Source organism: Marmota monax, unplaced genomic scaffold (assembly GCF_021218885.2).
Source record: "Marmota monax isolate L192 unplaced genomic scaffold, Marmota_monax_Labrador192_F-V1.1 WCK01_AAM20220418_F8-fsc00027, whole genome shotgun sequence".
Classification (NCBI taxonomy): Eukaryota; Metazoa; Chordata; class Mammalia; order Rodentia; family Sciuridae; genus Marmota; species Marmota monax.
The window spans coordinates 16,736,315-16,758,589 of NW_026694617.1; the positions used below are offsets into that span (position 1 = coordinate 16,736,315).

At 42.0% G+C, this 22,275-nt stretch overlaps 2 protein-coding genes and 1 non-coding gene across 5 annotated transcripts in view; 2 read left to right on the plus strand and 1 right to left on the minus strand.

Moving 5' to 3' along the window:
- The window catches only part of Calu (calumenin), a 33,070-nt gene extending 30,210 nt beyond the window's left edge, over window positions 1–2,860 (plus strand). For all 3 annotated transcript variants that reach the window (XM_046422482.2, XM_046422481.2, XM_046422483.2), the window contains one exon: window positions 220–2,860. In XM_046422482.2, coding sequence (XP_046278438.1) covers window positions 220–324 — 105 coding nt within the window. In that variant the 3' untranslated portion in view covers window positions 325–2,860. The remainder of the gene's footprint in view (window positions 1–219) is intronic.
- Window positions 2,861–3,846: 986 nt separating this feature from the next.
- Window positions 3,847–6,591, minus strand: Opn1sw (opsin 1, short wave sensitive). Its single transcript, XM_046422484.2, has 5 exons — window positions 6,246–6,591; window positions 5,826–5,994; window positions 5,180–5,345; window positions 4,529–4,768; window positions 3,847–4,022 (listed from the first exon to the last, which is right to left on the minus strand). Exons 1-5 carry the CDS (start codon window positions 6,589–6,591, stop codon window positions 3,903–3,905), a joined length of 1,041 nt encoding a protein of 346 aa, XP_046278440.1. The 3' UTR covers window positions 3,847–3,902.
- Window positions 6,592–19,224: 12,633 nt separating this feature from the next.
- Trnap-agg (transfer RNA proline (anticodon AGG)) lies at window positions 19,225–19,296 on the plus strand. The gene has a single exon. It is a non-coding gene; the product is annotated as a tRNA-Pro (tRNA).
- The last annotated feature ends 2,979 nt before the right edge of the window (window positions 19,297–22,275 follow it).

Sequence of the window (22,275 nt, forward strand, 5' to 3'; positions counted from 1 at the left end):
GGAACTTTTTAGCTATAATAATCACCACCCTTTCAGTTTTAACTTTCTTAATAAGAGAAACATACTCATTGTTATTTTCTCCCTCTGTGTATATATGGAAGAAAGATTTAGGTTGAATTCACATTTAATTAAATCCTGATTAACTCATGTTCTCTGTAGTATTTCTGTATTTGGAATAGGAAATATTCTGCCTCAACTCACTGCTTTCTCTGATTTCAGGATGGCAAGCTTACTAAGGAGGAGATTGTTGACAAGTATGATTTGTTTGTGGGCAGCCAGGCCACAGATTTTGGGGAGGCCTTAGTACGACATGATGAATTCTGAGCTGCAGACAGAGGAACCCGTGTTTCTTCAAAAGTAATTTATTTTTACAGCTTTTGTTTTCACATGAAATTGTTTGCGCTACTGAGACTGTTATTACAAACTTTTTAAGACATGAAAAGGCGTATGAAATAATGAAAATCATCCCGTCCCCATTCCTCCTCTCTAAGGGACTGGAGGGAACTGCTTCTGAGGAACAACTCTAATAGTACACTTGTGTTTGTAGATTTACACTTTGTATAATGTATAACATGGTGTGTTTATTTTTGTATTTGTTCTCTAGTTGGGAGTATGATATGAAGGATCAAGATCCTCAACCCACACTTGTAGGCAAAAATTAGCCCTTTACTCTTTCTCAACCCCTTATATAATTTTTATAATTCTCATTTAACTAATATTTTAAGCCTGAGATCAATAAGAAGTGTTGAGAAAAGAAAGGAAAATTATATGCTCCATGATTTATATTTAGAGATAACACTTAATCTTGCCTATGAAAAGTCTTACATTTCACATGTAGTAGTCTGACATTTCATATTGCATTCAGTTGCTATGGGGTTCAGCAATTGGTCCTGCCATTTCTGGTCAGGGACAGAATCCCTGTGCTCTAAGAAAGCTTGGCTCAACTTGACTTCATTCTTTTTCCCCTGTAGAACTAGTTACTTGCTAATTTTGTCAAGCACAGCTGTGATAAGAAGTTAGGGCCAGTGTCTTGAAAATCAATCAAGTAGTGAGTGCAATCTCTTTACAGAGTTATTTCTAGCTTTTTATAGAGCAGTTTCCAGCTAGAAACAGCTGGAAAACTAAAGGAACAATATAAATGTGTTCAGGGCATACATTTTTTTCTGGGTGTGCATCTGTTGAAATGCTCACAACAACATTATTTGCCTGTTGAAATCACTTTAAGTTCTCCAGGCGGCTCTTCGTCCCCAGGAATTAATCTTGATGTCATTGCAGTTAAAATTCACTCCTTGCCGGCATGGTGGCACATGCCTGTAATCCCAGCAACATGGGAGGCTGAGGCAAGAAGATCTCAAGTTTGAGGCCAGCCTCAGCAACTTAGCAAGACCCTGTCTCAAAATAAAAAATAAAAAGGGCTGAATGTAACTCAGTCATAGAACATCCTGGGTTCAATTCCCAGTACCAAAAAAAAAAAAAAAAAATCCTTTCCGATCATGTCATAAAAAGTGCCTTTAACGAGATACGATCATTGAATGGGAATTTGCTTAAGAAACCCTAAAATCAAATGAAGAGATTATTTAGACGATCTTATATGAAAGCTTAAACCCTCCCAATGTAGTGGGGATTTCTTCCCCTTTTCTCTTTTGGATGATAGTTAAATAGCAGTATTAGTTACAAGCTTGGTTGCAGTGTTCTTATCTTGTGGGCTGGTTTCCAAAAACCAGGTGCTGCTGACTTTACCAGGGATCCTCATACCTCGGAATGCAAACCACTCACTACAAGGCCTCTCTGTGTCCACCCTAGAGCTTGAGCTCAGACTCAAGGGTAGGAGGACCTGCAGATAGGGGACTCTTTGGTTTGAGGACCATTGCTCACTCTTCCTGCCTTTGACCATCACACCCCATACCCTCATTTCCTCCCTCTCTAATGCCAAAAAACAAAAATGGTTTGTCCTGGATCATCAGGTATTCTATTGTTATCAAAGAGAGGAACCCTATAAAAGGAGCTGAAGAAACCACCCTCTTTCCAACTCCATTTTAACCATATTTTATGTAATAAACTGTCCACTTTAGTCCCTTACTGATGGACCTCTTCTGAGAAGAACTATTCCAAATCTTTTTAGCCCTCAGGTTACTAAGATAAATAAATATATATAAAACCTTTATTATTTTCTGTATCGCTGGATAATACATTCAGGTGGTGCTGGGTGATGATTGTATCTGAACCTAGGTATATCCCTTGGTCTTCCACAATCCCGTTGAGGTGGGCTGCTTGGTGTGGTAAAGAGCCAGGTGTCACTTCACCCCAGCCTTTGCATCAAGCTCTCAATAGAGGATATACTCTTTACATTTAACCCCAGTATAGATAATGGACATTCTCCACCTCCAGATTCCCCCTTTTTATTAACACCAGAGATAATAAATAATGCCACCACCCTAGCTTAGATAGGGCACATTATGAACCGTATGAGCCTCAAGGTTTATTAGGTGCAGAGAGCACAGGCATGACATAGAATCATGCACTTAGACAGCAAACCATAATCTGCTAGGATGACAGGTTTTGGATGTGGGGACTCGCCAGCAAGCATTGTACTCTCATCTCTATGAGCCCCTTGGAGTGTTTGTGGTTTATTGGGGGAGGGTGGGTTTTTTTTTTTTTTTTTTGTGGGGGGGCTGTTTGTTTAAATCAAACCTGAGGCTGGTGATGAGTAGCTACACACCCACAGTATGTATTCTGTGAGTGCTAGTTCTCTTAAATTTGGATATTGGTTATTTTTTATAGAGTGTAAACCAAGTTTTATATTCTATAATGCAAACAGGTACCTATCTGTTTCTAAATAAAACCGTTTACATTCATTGTGGATGTGCGTCTTTCATTCTTGTGGGAATGGAGCTCTAGCTTAGAATTATGGATGCTGTGTTACAGAAAAGGACCTCCTAGAAGATTCAGCACACCACTCAATCTCAGAGAAAGTACTACCTTCTCTCAAACTGATTACTCCTTTTCTCCTATTTCTGAAATTGCCTAGTATCCTCTCTCATAGCTATAACCCTTCTGAGCTATTTGTAGGCCATGTCACTGGAGAGGAACCCAGCTGCTCATTGCATACCTGATACCAACAGACACCATTCTTTGTATGATAGATATACGCGTTTATCTTGGGTTTTATTCAAAAAGGCTCTTCTTCAGGGAGTAGAAGGAGGCTATAAAGTGAAACACTTTGATATAGTTTATAAGGGATAATAAGATATGCAAATTAATTTTGAGACTATCAAGGTAATTAAACTATTTTAATAAACGCACAGCTTAAGACATATATTGATTTAGCCAAATGCAGGCAGGGGGAAGCACCTAAGAATAAACCTGGCTCAGGGGCTTCTAGACATAGTTATCCCTACCAAAGCTGTAGCAGTTACTTACAGAGATAGCATAAGGAAGTTCTTTCACACTCATTTGGGGTCTACCAAGGGGTTTTTTGTTTTTGTTTTTTGATTTTTTATATATATATATTTCTAAAGCATTTTAATTCAGAATACATCACTTCAGAACTGATCCTCAGTAGGGGGAGAAAGGTCACTAAAAAGGAACACAAGTGTTATCTACACTCTGAAAAACCAGCTATGCTCTTTTATGGTTCTCCAAATGCTGTAAAGGGTGCCTCTTAGGAGTAGAAACTGGTGATTGTTGAAATGGCTTTTGGGTGGTCTGAAGTAGACCTTGCTGAAACAGCTTTATAGACAGGAAGGGAATAGTAGAAAAATAAAAAATTGATTTCACAAAACTGCCCTCATTCCCCTTCCCATCTCCTTACTGTGTTGTTAGTGGTTAGGTTTTTGATGGAGAACATGAAAACTTACTTAAATGACGTTCTAGTTGGCTGCAAACAGGTCAACATGGGGTTCCTAGTTGGGACCAACTTTGCTAGAAGAGACAGTGGAAACTTCTGTTTTCTGGGAGCTGGACACCTCAGATTCATCTGTCATGGGCTTCCTACACACCATCTCCATGATACAAGCTCGGAACTGGAGGGAAAGGCAGAATTGGAGATAGTTCCCATGGCAGATGAATAAAAGGAAGATAACATCAGGAAGTATAGGGGGAAAGTTTTATTTTTTGTATCCCAACAGCCTCTCACAGTGCCTTATACCCAATATCTCAGGTGGTTTTGATTGTCTTCCTTATCCTGATACCTAGCTAAATTCCAGTCTAGAATCACTTGTTTCTACACACTAGAGTTTGAAAGGGAAAGGTTTCAAAACCTTTTCAGAGCCCTTTCTTGAGAGTAGATTGATTTTTTTTTTTTGGCTCAAGTTCTATCCTTCCTGGATTCTATTATCTTAAATACCATGCCTTCCTCCCTGTGCTTACCAGGGGCGTTCTAGCCTCCTTGAGGTTCCCATGGCTTCCCTTGTTCACTCCTAGAAACCCTCTGAGTAGGTCTAGGGTGTTCTGAGTTAAAAGGTGTTGGAAAAAAAAAACAGTGACTTTATGGACCAGGACGTTATGGGAATGTGATAGACAACTTTACCTGCTTATTCATGAAGCTGTAGATAATGGGGTTGTAGACGCAAGAGCTCTTAGAGAAGAAGGCAGGAATGGTGACAAGCCGTAAGTCCAGCCCATGGTTGCGGTTGTTGACCATGTACATGGCCAGGGCAGCATAGGGCACGTAGCAGACACAGAAGGATCCCACCATCACTACCACCATGCGGCTCACCTCCCTCTCAGCCTTCTGAGTTGTAGCTGACTCCTGCTGCTGAGCTGCCACCTGGGGGAGAGCATAGAGAGCATCGCATCACTCTTTCCCCCAGTCTTCCAATCCCAGATCTCTGGACCCTTTTCTACTGGGAACATTCACTCTGATTGCCTTGCTTCTGGCCAGGTTCTGTTGCTTTCCTCCCTTGAGGATAGCAGGGTGGAGGTAGCTTTCTGGTCTACAGTGATGGAAGGGATCACATGGCTACATCTCTTTACACCAATTTAAGCAGCAATACTCCCTTATTCGTTCCATTTCATATCCCCCCTCCCCCCGCCACCGCTTCCTTTACTGCTTTTTAGATACCCGTTTATCTGGCCATGAACATTTCCAGATACCTTATGTTCTACAGCATGTCCCTACTCTTCCATCTCTCCTGGAGACCCCTGGTCTGCTCCTCCCTGATTCTCAAAAACCACTCACAGTTCTGAGGGTCCTCAGCAACTGAGCATAGGAGAAGCAGATGAGGCCAAGAGGTAAGATGAAGCAGAAGATGAAGAGGAACCAGGTGTAGTATTCACTGCGGTATTTGGTGCCCACAGTGTACCAGTCTGGACCACAGGAGCACTGAAGGCCCTCAGGAATGAACCTGCAAAGGACCAAGAACTCATTTACTCTGGGTTCTCCACAAGAATCAGTAGAGTAGGGCTGAGAATCCTGGATTGTGTTCTCCACTTAGAACCCAGAGAGTGCCAGGTTTGGGGCAGAGGGATTTTCTTCCTTTTAAGTTTTTTTTTTTTTTTTTTTTTAACTTTTTAGATAGGGTCTGACTAAATTATACAAGCTGATCTCAACTCTAGATGCTCCCATCTCAGCTTCCTGAATCTGGGATTATAGGCACTCAACACTGTACTTGGTGGCAGAGGAATTTTCTGGTAGAGGCCACAGTAATTCCAACTGCAAAGTGTTCATGCTGATCTCCCACCGCTCTTGCCTCACCTACTACACCCAAAAAAAAAAAAAAAAAACAACAAAATACAGGTCAAAGACTAAGTGGTTATACCCAATCTCTCTTTCTACCCATTTTAACCTGAACCCCTAAGTCAGCACCACAGCCCTGTGCTCTCACCGGCTCCAGCCAAAGAAGGGTGGGATGGAAACGCCAACACCAATGATCCAGGTAGCCAGAACCACCACCAGTGCGTGCTTGGAACTGAAGCGGAAGTTGCCGAAGGGCTTACAGATGACAATGTAGCGTTCAAAGGCCAGGAAGGCCAGTGACCAGGCTGTCACCAGACCTGTGACAAAATGTGAGGAGAATAGGATAGACAGAGCCCCATCTAGCCTGGCAAGTACAGTGGAAGATAGATGGGTAGAGCAAGCCCAAAGAGAGAGAATTGGCCTGATATGTTTGGAGTGGAGTTTAAGACTCAAAACATTTTATTCTGGTCATATGTCTATAGTCAACTTGGGGGCCTGCTCCAAACCCATAGTCTAGTTCCTGGCGTAGTGTCCTTTGCCTCCCCAGACCCCACTTCCCCTGTAGTACCTGCTGCGGAACCCAGGAAAGCCTCCAGAGCACAAATGTGGCGGCCAAAGACAAAGTATCCATGACAGCTGTTGACGAAGACAACGAAGACAGAGAACATGCAGTAGATGAAGCCCCCAAGGGACACATTGACCAGAATGTAGTTGAGTGGCTGTCGCAACTTTTTGTAGCGCAGCGTGGCCACCAGCACTATGGCATTCAGTGGTGTCCCTGCAAAGAAGACAAAGCCCAAGAAAGCTGCCTGGAGGTGGAAGGCCCAAACAGGGGCAATGTGGTACTGAGGCCCATCCCAGGGCCCCACCGATGAGATGTTCTTGAACAGAAAAAACTCTTCTTCCTCTGACATTGTGTTCATGGGATGAACCCCACCCCCTCTGATCCCTCTTATAGATTATCCTTCCACCATGCCCCGCCCCGCCCCCCAGCCCCATCAAACCCCTCTTCTAAAGACACTTTTGGGCTCTGTGAATGATCCTAAGCCTCCCAAGGACAAAGTCTGGGATTAAGAGATCTCTAAGCCCCAGCCTAAACCTTTTGTGGTCCTAAAGCCAATTGTGTGTTCTTCAGAGGACAAAAGATTGGGGTCACAGAACCTAATATGCTATATTGGGTGCTGGCATGAGTCAATGCTGGTTCGCTAAGTCCTAGAATGTGCTAACCCATATTCAATGAAGATACTTCCATCTGTGTCTTTTGGCTTTGGCACAGCTATATCCCTAAAGATTTCTGAACCTCATCTGCCCTTTTATGGAAGGTGCCCATCTAAATCACCCTTTCAAGAGAGAATGGGAACCAGACCCAAGCTAGAGGAAGGGGTGGGGAGTGGAGAGCACACTGTAAACAACCATGGAAGAACAGAGGCAGCTTGACTAGGACATCCTTGAGCCAGCTTCTTCCATTTCTTCATATCGAACCTACCCAGTGTCTTTCCCACTGTCTAGACAGGTTGAGGTTGGTCTTCTCATTGTCCTCACAACACATTTATGTCAACTCCTGCCCTCAGCAGAGCCCAAGTTGCCACACTCATCCTCTATTTGTTCCTTAAAATCCTGCTCAGCCCCCAGTGTATCTCAAAGACCTCTTCTGGGAAGCTTGCCCCAGTGACCCCTGTAAAAGTTCCAACTGCATTTGGACTCAACGTCACACTTTATATTTTATGAATGTGTTTTCTTCCTCACCCCAGTAGAATATGGACAGATAAGTTAAAAGGGACACTTCCCACCCCAGTAGAATATGAACAGATAAGTTAAAAGGGACACTTCAAAGTGAAAGGATCATCTAGTAATGACAGTAGTTTATTAGATGAACCCCCCATAGGTAGCAGATTATAAACTCTCAGCAAAACATGAAAAACAACTATATTAAAGCACTTAAACTATCACAAAGCACACAGAAACGAGGGGACTCAACCCTTAAAGGAACCATCTACACTTAAATGAGTTTTTTCTTGGGGGTACTTCCCAGTTCCTATGGTATAGGACAGCTAGAACTCTAGCAGAAAGTCCAGCCTTTTAGGGCTTGAAGAGTCAGAGGACAGATTTGGGGACTCTAGAGAAGTTGAAAACTGAAGATAGATTTCCTGGAATGGTCAAGCCACAAAAGGGGAAGCCTTTGCTTTTAATTAAATCCTCCTGAAATCAAAGGCCGATTGCCAAATTATGGATGGAGGAAACTTCAAGGAGATCAGCAAATGGTAACAGCTGGAGACCTGAAAGAGCTGACCAGAGGTTTTGACTACTACCCACTGCAACAGAGTAAGTCTGAGTTAGAATCCCTCCAACTTGAGGTGTTAGACACTTGTCCAGAATGCACTAGGTCCCAGGTTCAATCCCTAGTACTGCCAAAACAAACAAAAGAATCCCGCCAAGAACTGGGTAAACACTTCAGGCTTTCCATTTGAAACTCCAATAAAAGCTGTGCATAATGGCAACACATGCAGTCCCAGCCACTGAGAGCCTATGGTAGGAGGATTAAATGTTCAAGGCCAGCTTGGAAATCCTAGTGAGATCCTGTCTCAAAATAAAAAAAAAAAATAAAATAAAAAGGGCCAGAGGTATAGCTCAGTGGTAAACCCCCAGTATAAAAAAAATAATTAAAAAATAAATAAAACTCCCCAAAGTCATAAGGCTAAAATCTATATTTAGTTCCAGAACTAAAGATTTGCCCTGAGTCTAAGGCAAAACCAAAGCTGACTCATAATAGCAAAGGATAAAACTTGAAGCCTCTAGTTCAAGGTCATCAACTAGTAATTTAACTGTCTATTAAATGGAAACTCAACATTCCTCACAGGAAGATAACAAAATCTAGTCTCCAAAGTGTACTATCCACAATGTCTAAGATACAATAAAAAACTAAAAGGCAAATGACGGGGGGCGGGGAGCCCCCATAGGAATGTGTGACTCATAGCCAAAGGAAAAAATAGTCTGTAGAACCAAACCCATGGATAACCTAGAAGTCGGCACCAGCAGAAAGGACCTTAAGCAGCTGAAGGACTGAAGGGGGACGGGGAATGGTCATTGTGAGTTAACATATCTCAATAGGAGAATGGGAAGAATGAAAAAGAACCAGTGGAATTGTTCAATATGTGCAATGCAGAATTCACTGGATGTCTTATAGCAGATTGAACAGCAGAAGAAAGGATCAGTGAACTTGAAGATAGAACAATAACAAAAGGCTATCTAGACATTCTCCAAACACTTATTAAAAAAAAAAAAAGAATATACATCTAAATTGTAGCTTGGGAGGCTGAGGCAGGAGGATGTGAGTTCAAACCAGCCTTGGAGGGTTGGGGCTGTAGCTCAGTGGTAGAGTGCATGCCTTGCACGTTTGAGGCACTGGGTTCAATTCTCAAGCACTACATTTAAAAAAAAAAAAAAAATCACCAATCAAACCAGCCTTGGCAACTTATCAAGACCCTGTCTCAAAAAATACAAAAAAAAGGGCCAGGAATGCGGCTCTGTGGTTAAGTGCCCCTGGGCTCAATTCCCTGTACCAAAAAAAAAAAAAAAAATTGAGAGTCAGGGGTGGTGGGGCAGGCCTATAATTACAGCAACTCAGGAAGCCAAGGCAACAGGATTGTAAGTTCAAGCCCAGCCTCTACAACTTAGCAAGACCCTGTCTCAAAATAAAAATAGGACTGTGGTAGAGCTCAGTGGCAGAGTCCCCCTGGGTTCCATCCCCAATAATGGGGAGAAAAAAAATTGAGGGATGCTGCTAAGTAGTGCTTAAAGAGAAATCTATACCTTTAAATATTTATATTAGAAAAGAAGAAGTTTAAACTTTCACTCAAGAAACTGAAAAAGAAAAGAGAATTAAATCCAAAATAAGGGATAGCTGTATAGCTCAGTGGGAGAACATGTATTTTGCATGTGGAGAGGCCTGGGTTTGATCTCCAGGACTGGATGGATGGATGGATGGATGGATGAATGAACAAACGAATAAACAAGAAAACAAACAAACCCAAAATAAACAAAGGAAATACTAAAGGTAAGAGCATAACGTAATAAAACTGAAAATGAATAGAGAAAAATCAGTGAAATCAGAAGCAAAACTGAACACAGAGCTCTCTCCTCTCTCCAAGCAACTCCTCAACAGGAACTGGGCAAAAGGGAGTTTTTCAGCCTCTTTATGGCAGGAATTTAGCTACCATCACCATTTAAAATTTTTTAAACTTTTTTTGTGTGTGCATTGCTGACAATCAAACCCAGGGCCTCAGGCAAAGAGCAAATAGCTATATCACTGAGATACCGAGCTACGCCCCCCAGATCCCTTTTTAAAACGTTTAGATGGCATGTTGTAATAATACATATTCATGGGTCCAGTGTGATATTCCTACACATGTATACAATGTGCAATGATGAAATCAGGGATAATTAGCAAAAAATGTCATCCTGAACATTTATCATATCTTTGTATTGGAAATATTCAAAATCCTCTCTTCTGGCTATTTTGAAATATACAATAAATCCTTGTTCACTATAGTCTCCCTTCTGTACTGTACTCCCCCCTATCTAACTGTATTTTTGTACCTGTTAATCAACCCTTTTCTATCCCTGCCTTCTTCCTACCTTTTCTGGCCTCTGATAATTAATATTCTACTCTCGTATGAGGTCAACTGTTCCACATATGAATCAGAACATGGGTATTTGTTCTTCTGTGCCTGGTTTATTTCACATATTATTTCATATTTATTTCAATGTCTTCCAGGCTCATCCATGTTGTCACAAACTACAGGATTCCATTCTTTTTTATGGATGAATAACATCCTGTTGGGTGTGTGTGTGTGTGTGTGTGTATGTATGTATGTATATATATCACATTGTCTTTATCCATTCATCCATCAGTGGAATCCTGGGTTGATTCCCTATTTTGGCTATTATGAATAGTGCTGCAATAAACATAGTAGTGCAGTTATCTCTCTGATATAGTGATTTTATTTCTTTTGGAGACACGCACACACACACACACACATTCACTCACTCATTAATACAATTGCTGAATCACTCACCATCACCATTTTGAAAATTCTTAGATACTAAAAATGAGGTAAGTATGTTTCAAAACTAATTAGAATTTTGGGATTTGTAAGGAGCAGATATTTGCCAATGGGGAAACTGAAATCCATGGAGGTGCTTATTGTTACCTAGTAAATTTATATGAAGCCCCTGGTATTCCTCAAAAGGTCAAGGTCCATGTCAACTTTCTGTTGCATAGATTGGCATATTCTCTCCTCTTTCAAGCTTCTAACAGGACAACATAGTTTAAGATGGAAATGCCACCCAGTGTTTGGGTTGGGATAGGCCCAAGGAGACCAGAGCAGCTATAGGAAGAGAAGTTAAAAGAAGATGCTAATTTGGGCAATAAACTCCTTGAGGCTAGTGTCTGTGTCTTATTCATTCTACCCAAACTCAGGTACAGAGTCTGGGGCATATAGCAGGTACTTAATTTTTGTGTTGAATATTTGAGTGAATCATTAAACGTCATTCTCCAGCCCATGCTCTAATTCTTCAGGACCAGGAGACAGAATACCACAGTGAGGAGTCATGGGGGCTCCAAAGTCATACTACCCAGATTGGAAGCTGTACTCTATCACTTATTAACTGAGTGACTTTGGGAACTGGTCTCCCTCTGCCTATGTTTCATCTGCAAATTGGAACTTAGTGCTATATCACAGTTTGTTGGAAGGATTGTATGAGAAATTCCCTATGAAGCTGTTATACCAGGGCCTATTAAATGCAAAATATACATTTACTGCTAGAAGCAGGACCCTCCCTCCCTCCTGAGGCCACTGGGTCCATCTCTGGACAGCTCCAACAGATATAAAAGTCTCCTTGGTACTGATACCAAACCCTCCTTCCCAGCACCCTCCCCAACTAACTCCTCCCCTGGACCCTCCCTCAGTTCACCTCATCTCTTTTCCCCATCACCAACCACTCTCCAGAGACTCTATTCTGTACACGAATGTCCTTATCTTCAGGCTAAGTATGAGCAGGCCCCAGGCTCAGAGGCCTTTTGCCTCTGTCCAGGATTATCCTGCAGAGGGCTGGGGCCGCGCCAGGGGTGAGCATGCCTTCCCCTTTGTCGTGGCTGTTATCATGGGGTCTGAGCCTGCTCTGGACTCTTTGGCAGCTGTGCACATCCCAGTGAACTCATAGTCAATAAAAGCAATCCCTTCTACACATGAGGTCACATAAGTGGGCCTGTAGATTGGACGTTATGTTCACTCCAAATCTCATCTTGTTGGGCGTGTCATTATTCCAGCTTGGCCAGAGCCCTGTGAAGTTTCACCAGTGTGTTGGCTTCAAGTCACCTTCTAAATACATAGCACACAAATCCTCCCAAGTAGGAGGAAGAGCTCCCTAGAAGGAAAGCTCTGAGTATGGACTTGTGAGGTCTGTAGTTATAGGAGAAGGTGCTGGGACTCTGCCTCTCCAAGGTCCTGCACATCCCCAAGGCCTGTCCACCCTGGCCACTGGTGGTTCTCCCAACCTGGTCTCTGTCATGGTCACACAGCATGCAATCAGAGGACAGGCTCTGCTGCTCTACTTTTCATCCTAGCCTAGGTGGGGACAAAAAAATGAAATCCTTGCTTTGCTTGGCTCAGCCCCAGCCACAGGTATTTATTAAGAGATGCTTTACTAGAAAGCAAGGGAAGCTGTGCCACTGATTCAGACCTTCTTCCCACTTCTCTTCTTCCAACTCCTTTTGGCCTCATTCCTTCTGATCCAGGGAATAGAATAAAGTTCTAAGCCTGGCTGACCATCAGAGTTTATTGACTCAACCCAAGTTGAAGATAGATATGATCTTCCCCTAAAGAACATATTCATGCAGAAGAAACCCATTTGCATAGGGACACTCCTCTTCCCTTCCCCTGCCAAGCCTCTTTGCTAGGAGAGAGGGCATTAGACAAGCCAGAGACACAGCACTGTGGCCCTCCACTGAAGACCTCATACCTGGTTCACAACTTTGGGTGCCATTCTTCAGCCATTCCTTCTTCTTCCTACTATTTTCAAGTTGATATTCTTTCTTTCGTCAACGAATGTGTCACATGTTTCCCAGAAATCCAGATACTATCTGCCTTAGGGTCCCATTTGATAATGCATCTTATTGGCCCTATCAAAATTCTTAAAAAGGAAGTGAGGGCTCGGGATGTGGCTCAAGCAGTAACGCGCTCACCTGGCATGCACGGGGCACTGGGTTCGATCCTCAGCACCACATAAAAATAAAATAAAGATATTGTGTCCACCGAAAACTGAAAAATCAATATTAAAAATTTTTTTCTCTCTCTCTCTCTTTAAAAAAAAAGGAAATGAGTGGAATTTGATATGACTTTTTCATAGTGAATCCAGCCAGCTTCCTCAGCTTTCTACCATTTTCCTTTTTACACATTTATAGAAGTGTTAGTGGCCACTAGGCCAACCAGTCACCTGTGGAGGCTGGCTCTCAAAGCCTTGGATATACTGGTCACCCAGAATGGATGAGGCGATTTGACATGCCTCCAGCCTTCCTCCAGCCTCATAGTTCTCTGCTACCTATGTGGGTTAATAAAAGCAAAGCCAGCTGAGCATAGGGGTGCACACCTGGAATCCCAGCAGCTCAGGAGGCTAAGATAGAAGGATTGCAAGTTCGAAGCCAGCCTCAGCAATTTAGTGAAACCTTTTCTTAAAATTGAAAAATAAAAACAGCTGAGGATATGGCTTAGTGGTAAAGCACCCCGGGTTAAATTCCCAGTACCAAAAATAAATAAATAAAAGTAAAGCCAAAGCCATATCCTAGACTGACTGGGATGTCTACTGAGTTCCCCTGACCACTAAGTTAGAAGAACAGATTGGAGCCTAGTCAGTTATTTTTGAAAGACGGACATTATCATGTGTGCACAACATAACACCATACAAATGCTCACAAAGAAAGGATCCCATGGAAGTTACTGAAGAGATCAAATCAAGGGTTCAGAAATTGCAAGGCTGCTTCAAGCCCACCAGAATACAAGGGCCAGAGGCCACTTTAAGGCACCTATACCTGGGCAGGGCACATTGCCTGTGAGTTAGCCTAACCTGACTGGAGCAAATCAACCTCTGCTCTGTGCAGGATGCTGCCAAGGCACCTACCTTTGCAACTGAGAGTCTAACTGTCATGGGTACAAGACACTGGGGCCCTTCTACTCCCACTGTTACAGACTAAGTAGCTACATCTTTGGCCTCTCCTAGCCCTATCCTGACACCTCCCCAGACCATCCCCCGCTACTATGTCCCATCCAGCATCAGAGGGAGGAAAACTGGCCCAAGCTGGGGACAACCCAGCCCCAGGTAAGATGCTCCCCTGAGGAGCTCAGGCCAAAAAGAGCATCACCCAAACACAGGGTCTCACTGGCATCCACCCGGAACCAAAACTTCCCGAAGGTATTGAAGCCATTGAGTAGGAGGAGGCGGGGCATGAGGTGAGATGGAGGGTAATGACATAAAAAATGGATGCATTCAAGTGCATATAATAGACACAGTGCTCTTTCCAGGTCAAAGTTTCTTTATTAGTTTAGGAACAAAACAACACACGGAGGCTTTAAGCCTTTATGGAAGGTCATGTGATATATATTCCGACCCAGGTTTCTCATCCTCAGCACTATTGATATATTGTACCAGATAATTACTTGTTGTGGAGGCAGTCCTGTGCTTCAGAGGATGTTTAACACATCCCTGATCTCTACCCAAACTATCACTACCTGCCTAGTCATATTAACCAAGGCAGAGATAAAATCCCTGTTCTCTACTGCACCCCTGCCCTGCTCTGATTTAGGTTTAGACTTATAAATGCCCAGAATTGAATGGAAAATAGTCAAGAGGCAATTTGTTTTTCCAGTCATTCTAATTGTCCAGAAAAAAGTAAAGTAGATATTTTCTGAATAGCTTCAGGAGGGTTTTTTCCCCCTCATTATCATTAGGAGTTTATTTGTTTGTATCCCCTCTTTATCCAGACATAGATTAAGGGAGGCTTGCAGGAAGTATGACATAAAGAAACCATGAATCAAATGCAAGAATGAGAAAGAAACAACATGGAAGAGTTAAAGAGTCAGGAATGAATTTGAAATATGATCATGCTGTGAACTTGCTAGTGAGTGAGGCCACAGGCTCTGCTCCACTGATCCAGAGGAAATTTTGGCAATCTGGAGGCTTAGAGTGCACTTCTCTCTTAATTATTGCTTCTGTTAGTATTTTATTTATATTTATTTATTTATTTAGAAAAAAAAAAGGTTTATTTCTTTGCTAGCAAAGGAGAAACACAGGAGACTTCTGTCCCAAAGGCTGCGTTCTACCCATCAGCAGGAACAGGGGGCTTTTAAAGAGGTGACTCAAAGACTACATTCCATGTGTTCTCTGTCTGGAGTTGTAATTCCCTTATTAATTTAGGAGAGTCATTTCTGAGATCTTCTATAGTCTAGATTACTTGGTCCCTTTGGTGGGTGTGTACTCAGGGACAGATAAATCTGCCTAGGAAGGGGAAGAAAGTTAATCCTGTTTCCCCTGAGAGTATGGAGGGGGAGAGAGGAAGGGAAGGAAATATGTCCATTTAAAAACTAAGTTGTAGTGGCAGAGCATCAAGGGTTATATTCAAAGCATAAAGTGGTCCACTGTTACATTTTCCCACTGTCAATTTCTACATTCCATTGCTATGGAAAAATGGGTAAGGACATCTCCAAACTGCTGCCTTCTGAGAGGGGCAAAGTTGGGGGAAGTAACCTAAAATCCTTGTTCTCTATCAGATGGAGTATGGACAGTTAAGGTCATTCAGGATCAGAGCAGTCCAGAGGTCCACAGAGGCAGATGGCAGGTGACTGGACAAAGCATACATAAGGCAGGGATCATACTAAGACAACATGTTATGGCCAGGCTATGTCCAAATTCCATTTTACCCTGAGACTCCGTGTCATATAAGAAATGCTTGTCCCATGGGAACACTCTGCCTCTGTACCATCAATAGTTGCTTAGCAAAGCATGTTTGGCAACACAAAACAGCAATTCTTATACAATGTAACATTGTTCTCTCTTAGGTTCCCATTTTTCTTGTCAGAGACTGATTATCTAGACGTTAGTAACCATTCTCTAACTTGTACTCAACTAGGATCATTTTTTGACCCACTTCCCTTCTGCTTGCTTGCTGCTATGCCAACCTGGAAAGTCCTGAGGGAAATACCATTGTTTTGCTAACTGCTCAATTCAGCTTCTGTCCCCCTGCTTGCTTGCAGCTGCGTCAACCTGGATGTGTTGTTTTTTTTTTTTTTTTTTTTTTTTTTTTTTTTTGTTTTGTTTTGTTTTGTTTTGTTTTTGCAGATTTTGCCTTTAAAGCCCCTGAAATGCTCAGGCTCCAGGCTGTTCCTTGCAGAGACAGTCACGGGTCCTGCAGGGAGTAGTCGCCAGCTGGCTGGCTGGCTAAATAAAGACTCTCCAAATGGACTTGGTATGTTTTATGAGCAGTCTGCCCCATAATAAAAGCATTACTTTCTTGTAAATAATTAGCACAAAAACAATTAGTATTTCAGCCAGTCTCTGAAAACCATGAGGACAGCAACTTATAATCTTATCAGTGAAAAACAGATCAGGTTTATCAACGCAGGGGGTTAAGAAGATTTGTAGGACTATGAGATCAGGCTCAAATTAACTCAGGATAAATTTGTGACTCTTGTGATCAATATTAGGCACTCTCACACAAGAATACTTCCTTTATAGCCTCCAGCTTTACTTGCTTTTGGTAGGGCTGACACTGTACATCTTAAGTTATATTAAAAAATTAATTTTTATTTTGAGTGAACTATATATATAGATGAAAAATTGATTGAGAGCTCAAAATCCAAAAAGCACACACACACACACACACACACAAAAAAAAACCAAACCATAAAAATAGTTACTTTCTCCCATCTGGAGTAGCCTCCAGCTACTCAGTAATCCATTTGATAGGCCACCAGCATTAGCTTTCTGCTAATTTTGATGCAGAGGAGGTAACAGTGAACTTGAGAAGACGTGTTGTGGCAGCGCTGTCTGTTGGATCCTGACCCCTAAGTGTTTCCCCATAAGTGATGAGATGAAGGAAGGGTTGACAGGCTCTTATGAAAATGAGAATTCACCTAAGAATCTGCCTTGCAAAAAGCCATCCTCATGCCTGGGAGAATAGGAAGCTTTGGAGGTAGAGCTACAAATCTCCCTAGAGAATTTCATCTGTGTCTTTTTCAATGCAGAGTCAAACAAGCAATGGAAGTCCTAAGTTCTACTTCAAGGATCAAGGCACAGTAATATTAGAAATAAATTGAAGGCAGATACCAATGGATTCTTACCAGAGCATCACTCTTCCGCCATCCCGACCCCACCATGAAAGAGGCATTGAGAGGGCACAAGGTGTTTTATGGCTGTTGTAACAGCAGAGAAAGGACTATTGGTATTTAGTGAACAGAATGCTGCTCCAAAGAGGCTACATAAAGAAGAACAATCCTGCCCCCAATTCAACAGCACCACCATCCCCCGCCCAGGAGAGAAGCACTGGCTGTGACCCAACCCTCGACTCAGCTCAGAAACATTTTCAGTAAAGTCCCCCCAGGAACTCTAGCTTTGAGCAGCCTCACTCCCTGGCATACCCGCTAAGAGGAACAATTTAGGGAATGTGTGCTGAGGTCATAGGATGACATGTCAAGTGTGCTTTTATTTATAAGGCAGTTTAAAGCTCAAAAAGAGTTATCCAAAAAAGTCTCTTCGATTTGAGAATAGATGAGCTGCTGTGTCTCGCTCTGACCATGTTATTGAGGAAAGCCAGTTGTCTGGTTCAGACACTCCTATGTGAAAATAACAAAACTTTATGGCCTGAGGACAAAGGAATCCTGGTCAATCCATTCTCTGAAGTAGGCTTTTCCTCCCCACCTATCCAAGAGAGGGACATGTTCCCAAGGAGGCCTGCTCAACAGGAGAGAGGGCCAGCAGGTCCCTCCAAATTTATGGTCTCCTCTCCAAGCCAAGTGGTGAGGAGTGGCCTGAGTGTCTGTGTCCACTAGTGATTTTTTTGTGCCAACTTGTGAGACTCTTTCCCACACATTCATGCACTCCACAGACATTTTGGGAAGCGATGATTACAGCCATTGTGCTGAGGGTTAAATGAGACTGACCTAGTTAACATTTTCACAGGCCCACAAACAGAATCTGCACTGTTAGAATTGCCAAGGGCTGGACACTGGCTTAGACCCAAAGACCACTAAGGCAGCGCTCTTCCTGATGGAGCTCCCAGCTCACAGAGGGCAGCTTCCTTGGAAGAAAACAAGGGCCCCAGGTGTGATGGATGTGGTATAGGTACAGTGGAAGGACAAGAAAGAGCCTGGCTGAGCCGACAGGGTCTCCTACAAGGACCTTGCCTCACCTCTCATCCTCTTTTGGAGTGGGTCCTACCCACCTGAAGAAGCCCCATCCAGGCCTCCCTTATGCAGTGAGCAAGTTCTACCAGACAGCTTCTGTCAGCAGGGTAATAAGCAGGATGGCTGGGCTGGGGGGTAGGAGGGGGCGTATGGCTATACTTAGTATATGGCTATACTATCCTATACTATAGGATGTAGTCCCTATCTCTGTTTTTCTAGAAAGTTTGTATAGCTGTGTATACTACATTTAAAACAGGCTTTGGATTTAGATAAATGTGAATAAGCTGAATTTAGGTGAGTTTAAGCACTCAGATGAATACAGATACAGATTAAAAATCTAGACAATCTTCTTTATCTTACTCTGAGGGTAATCATCAGTCTTACCAGGTTGTTACAGGATTAAATTAGATGTATAAATCACAGTAAACACTGCCTGGCCTTTGGAAGGCATTAAATGGTCACTTTCCTATTATGTACTGTCCCAGTACCCCCTGTTGCTATTGTACCCATTTCCTTTGTATAGCACTTTACAGTTTGCAGAGTGTTTTCACATAATCCTCTCATCTTGTAAGGTAGACAGATGAGGAAACAAGCGTAATTTAGTAAATGTCACCTACTCAGGGGTGAGCTGCGACAGTCTTCTGTGTCCTCATCTAAGAGTCTAAAGAGTGTGGAGAATTTTTTTTCTGGTAGTCTAATCATGAGATAAGAAAGAAGGATGGTTCTTAATTTGTTGTGAAAGCTCCTAGTCAGACTCACTCAGCCCTGGGGTTGCCTAGGACAGTGGTAATTATCCCGGTCCAGATGCTTTCATGCCTTTCTTTCACCAACCCTATGTGGATGAATAAATATGCCTGGAGCCCCACGGCAGAGGCAGGCGTGTGTGTGTGTGTGTGTGTGTGTGTGTGACTTCTGTGGGCTGGGGAAGAGCAGAAGAGAATCCAGGAGCAAGGCTTGCTGGAGTGCTGCCGGCCTGGGCTGGGAGCCAGCCTGGAAGGAGAAAAAAGGCCATTCCTAGGACCACAAATGATCATTGCTGCTATAACGATGATGATGTAGCAGGGAAGACACATCTGGCCAGATGCAACTGCCAGTGGCTCGTTGGTCTAGGGGTATGATTCTCGCTTAGGGTGCGAGAGGTCCCGGGTTCAAATCCCGGACGAGCCCTATTTATTCTTTTCTATTTCTATTTCCCCTGGCCTATTCCCATTATGTACCCCTCTTATTTCCACAGAGGCTAAACTGGGTAAGAGAGAGCTGGCACAGGGAACATTAGAGGTTGTTACAGGATTAAGTTAGATGTTTAAATCACAGTATACATTGCCTGGCCTTTGGAAGGCATTAAATGGTTGCTTTCCTATTGTGTACTGTCCCAGTACCCCCTGTTGCTATTGTACCCATTTCCTTTGTATAGCACTTTTCAGTTTGCAGAGTGTTTTCACCTGATCCTTCCCATTACCTTATAAGGTAGACAGATGAGGAAACAAGAGTGGGAACATTAGAGTCAAAGGGTTGCATTTGATTAGACAGAAGGACAGCCTCTCAGAGGGCCTGGGATAAAGAGCTAGTGATAGGGACAAGGAAGGGACTGGAACTGAGCTGCAACAAGGTCAAGAACAGACAATCTCTCCATGTAAAAAATCCAAGCTATGAAACATTCTGGACTCATGGTCCAAAAGCTAGGATTAAAATTTACACTCAGTTTTCCCCTCAGTAAAATGGAAACAACAATATTTATTTTTCAGAGCTGTTGGGAGGATTAATTCAGAAACTGCAACGCGCCTTAGAGAAATAGGGATTGTTAGGAATGACACAAGGATAAAGAGCATCTACAGTGGAAATTCTGGTACCATGACAGACTGGACTAATATATCTATCCCTTCATCAAGCACCCCTGAAAACATACATGGAGATGTTGGATAAAATAGAATTGAAATATTGAAATGACAAATTTTACATTTTAGAAAAAGAAAATTTCCACATATCAGAATTAAAGAAGAAATGCAAAGCCAAAGAAAAAATAGGAGGAGGATGTCCTCAGCAGGAGTCACACACAATTAAATGCTCAGGGTCCTGGAGCTCTGTTTTAATACTTCCAGTTACAGAACATATGACCTCATCCCTCCAGACACAAGAAGCTGGAACTGAATTTCCTGCATAAAGCTCAAAACATCAAAGATATACCTCACCTGTATAAAGAGAACTAAAAATTACATCCACCAGTTAAAGGAACCAGAGAAAAGGGTAGAAATACAAATCGACTCTGAGACATTAAAGTCCCAAGCCTCACCAAGTGCTTGTATTATATCTGAATTTACTGTCTAAATTAGGTACAGTAAGAGATCATTAATAACAGTAAAAAAAAAAACAATTATAACAATATACTATAATAAAAGTTATGTGAAAATGTACATTTCTCAAAATATCTTATAGTACTGTACTCACTGTTATTGATCATGTGATATGATACAATGCCTAGTTGATGAGATGAAGTGAACTGGTTGATATAGGCATGGTGATGTAGCATTTGCCTACTATGTAAGGATTATTCGAATACAGCACTGTGATAATGCAAAAGCCAATCTGATGAAACTAAGACAGCTACTAAGTGACTAGTGGACAGATAGCCCATCTTGGGCTGATCAGAGCTAGATGGTGCAAAATTTCATCATGTTGCTCAGAATGGCATACAATTTAAAATTTATAAATTGCTTATTTCTGGAATTTTTCACTTAATATTATCAAACCACAGTTACCTATGGGTAAGAGAAACTGTGGAAAGCAAAACTGTGGATAAGGAGAAACTACTGAAAATTAAACTTTATCACAGATATTTATGTACTGGAAAAAAACAAAAACAAACCATAGTATATATAGGATTATATATATATTATCTATGGTTTCAGGCATCCATTGGGAGTCCTAGAACATAGATAAAGGGAAAGTATTGTATATTATTTACATTGTGCAGGATCCAGGCAGAGAAATTAAATGTAAACCTGGTTTAGGCCCCTTGAAATCCTTAGAAATACTACATCTAAGCAAGGAAAGTTCTATAAGAATGTTTTCATAATACAGGGCATATGGGACACTCGCCAAAACAAAACAAAATACCCCTGGTGCTGGAGAACCAACTGAAGAGGCACTTACAATAAAATATCATCAACTTATAGGGTCCCCCCTCTCACTTTTTCCTCTGTCCTTACCAAAAAATACAGAAGGCACTGATACCTGTGACCTAGCCAGTTGCATGCTGCCCCTGTAGGCTTGAACCAAGCTGAGCCCTTGAACATTTCCAGGCATTGATAAAGGTGTTTAGGTTGTTGCTCAAAACACTGAGAGATCAACCCAAGCTGCTAAACACACAGAATCTAGCTCCATCCCCAATAAAATCCCTTAAATCTTCATATAAATTTTACATCCTGACCCCTTCATTGTGGAAATACCTAGGCAGAAGAACCTTTGTCTTACTTCCTTGAGGATACTCAGCAGTCTACTTTATATGTGAGTTCCTCTAATAAATGCTTTGAATTGACCATCCTGGTATTTAGAGCTTCTTTATTTGGAGTCCTAACCAGTCCCATCTTGGGATGGTTTGGGGCATATTCTTGCAGAAACTCCCCCGATGCCAATTTTGAGGTAATTTCAGTCCCATGTTTGGCCTAGATGAAATAAAACTAGACAAGGAAGCAATCTATCATAAGGGAAAGCTGACAAACAAAAGATCACTCCAAGAAGTGCACATAATACAACATGAAAAACACTATGTAAGAAGTATACTTAAAAGTATTAAATATTAAGGCAAGCAGGGTGTGGTGACACACATCTGTAATCCCAGCTACTTAGGAGGCTAAGCAGGAGGACCATGAGTTTGTAGTTAGCTTGGACAACTTAGATGAGACCCTGCCTCAAAATTAAAAAAAAAAATTTAAAGATTAATAGTAATAAAACAAACTGTAATGAAAATAGGATATAATGAAACAAAACCCATAGTACTGAAGAAAAATGAATAAAACATTAAGGAGTGAAAGATATAACCATTAAAATTAAAGACTCTGTGATGTATTAAATAGTAGATTAGACTCAGTTAAAGACAGAATTAGTGAATTGAAAGACAGAATTGATGCACTCATTTAAAAATATGAA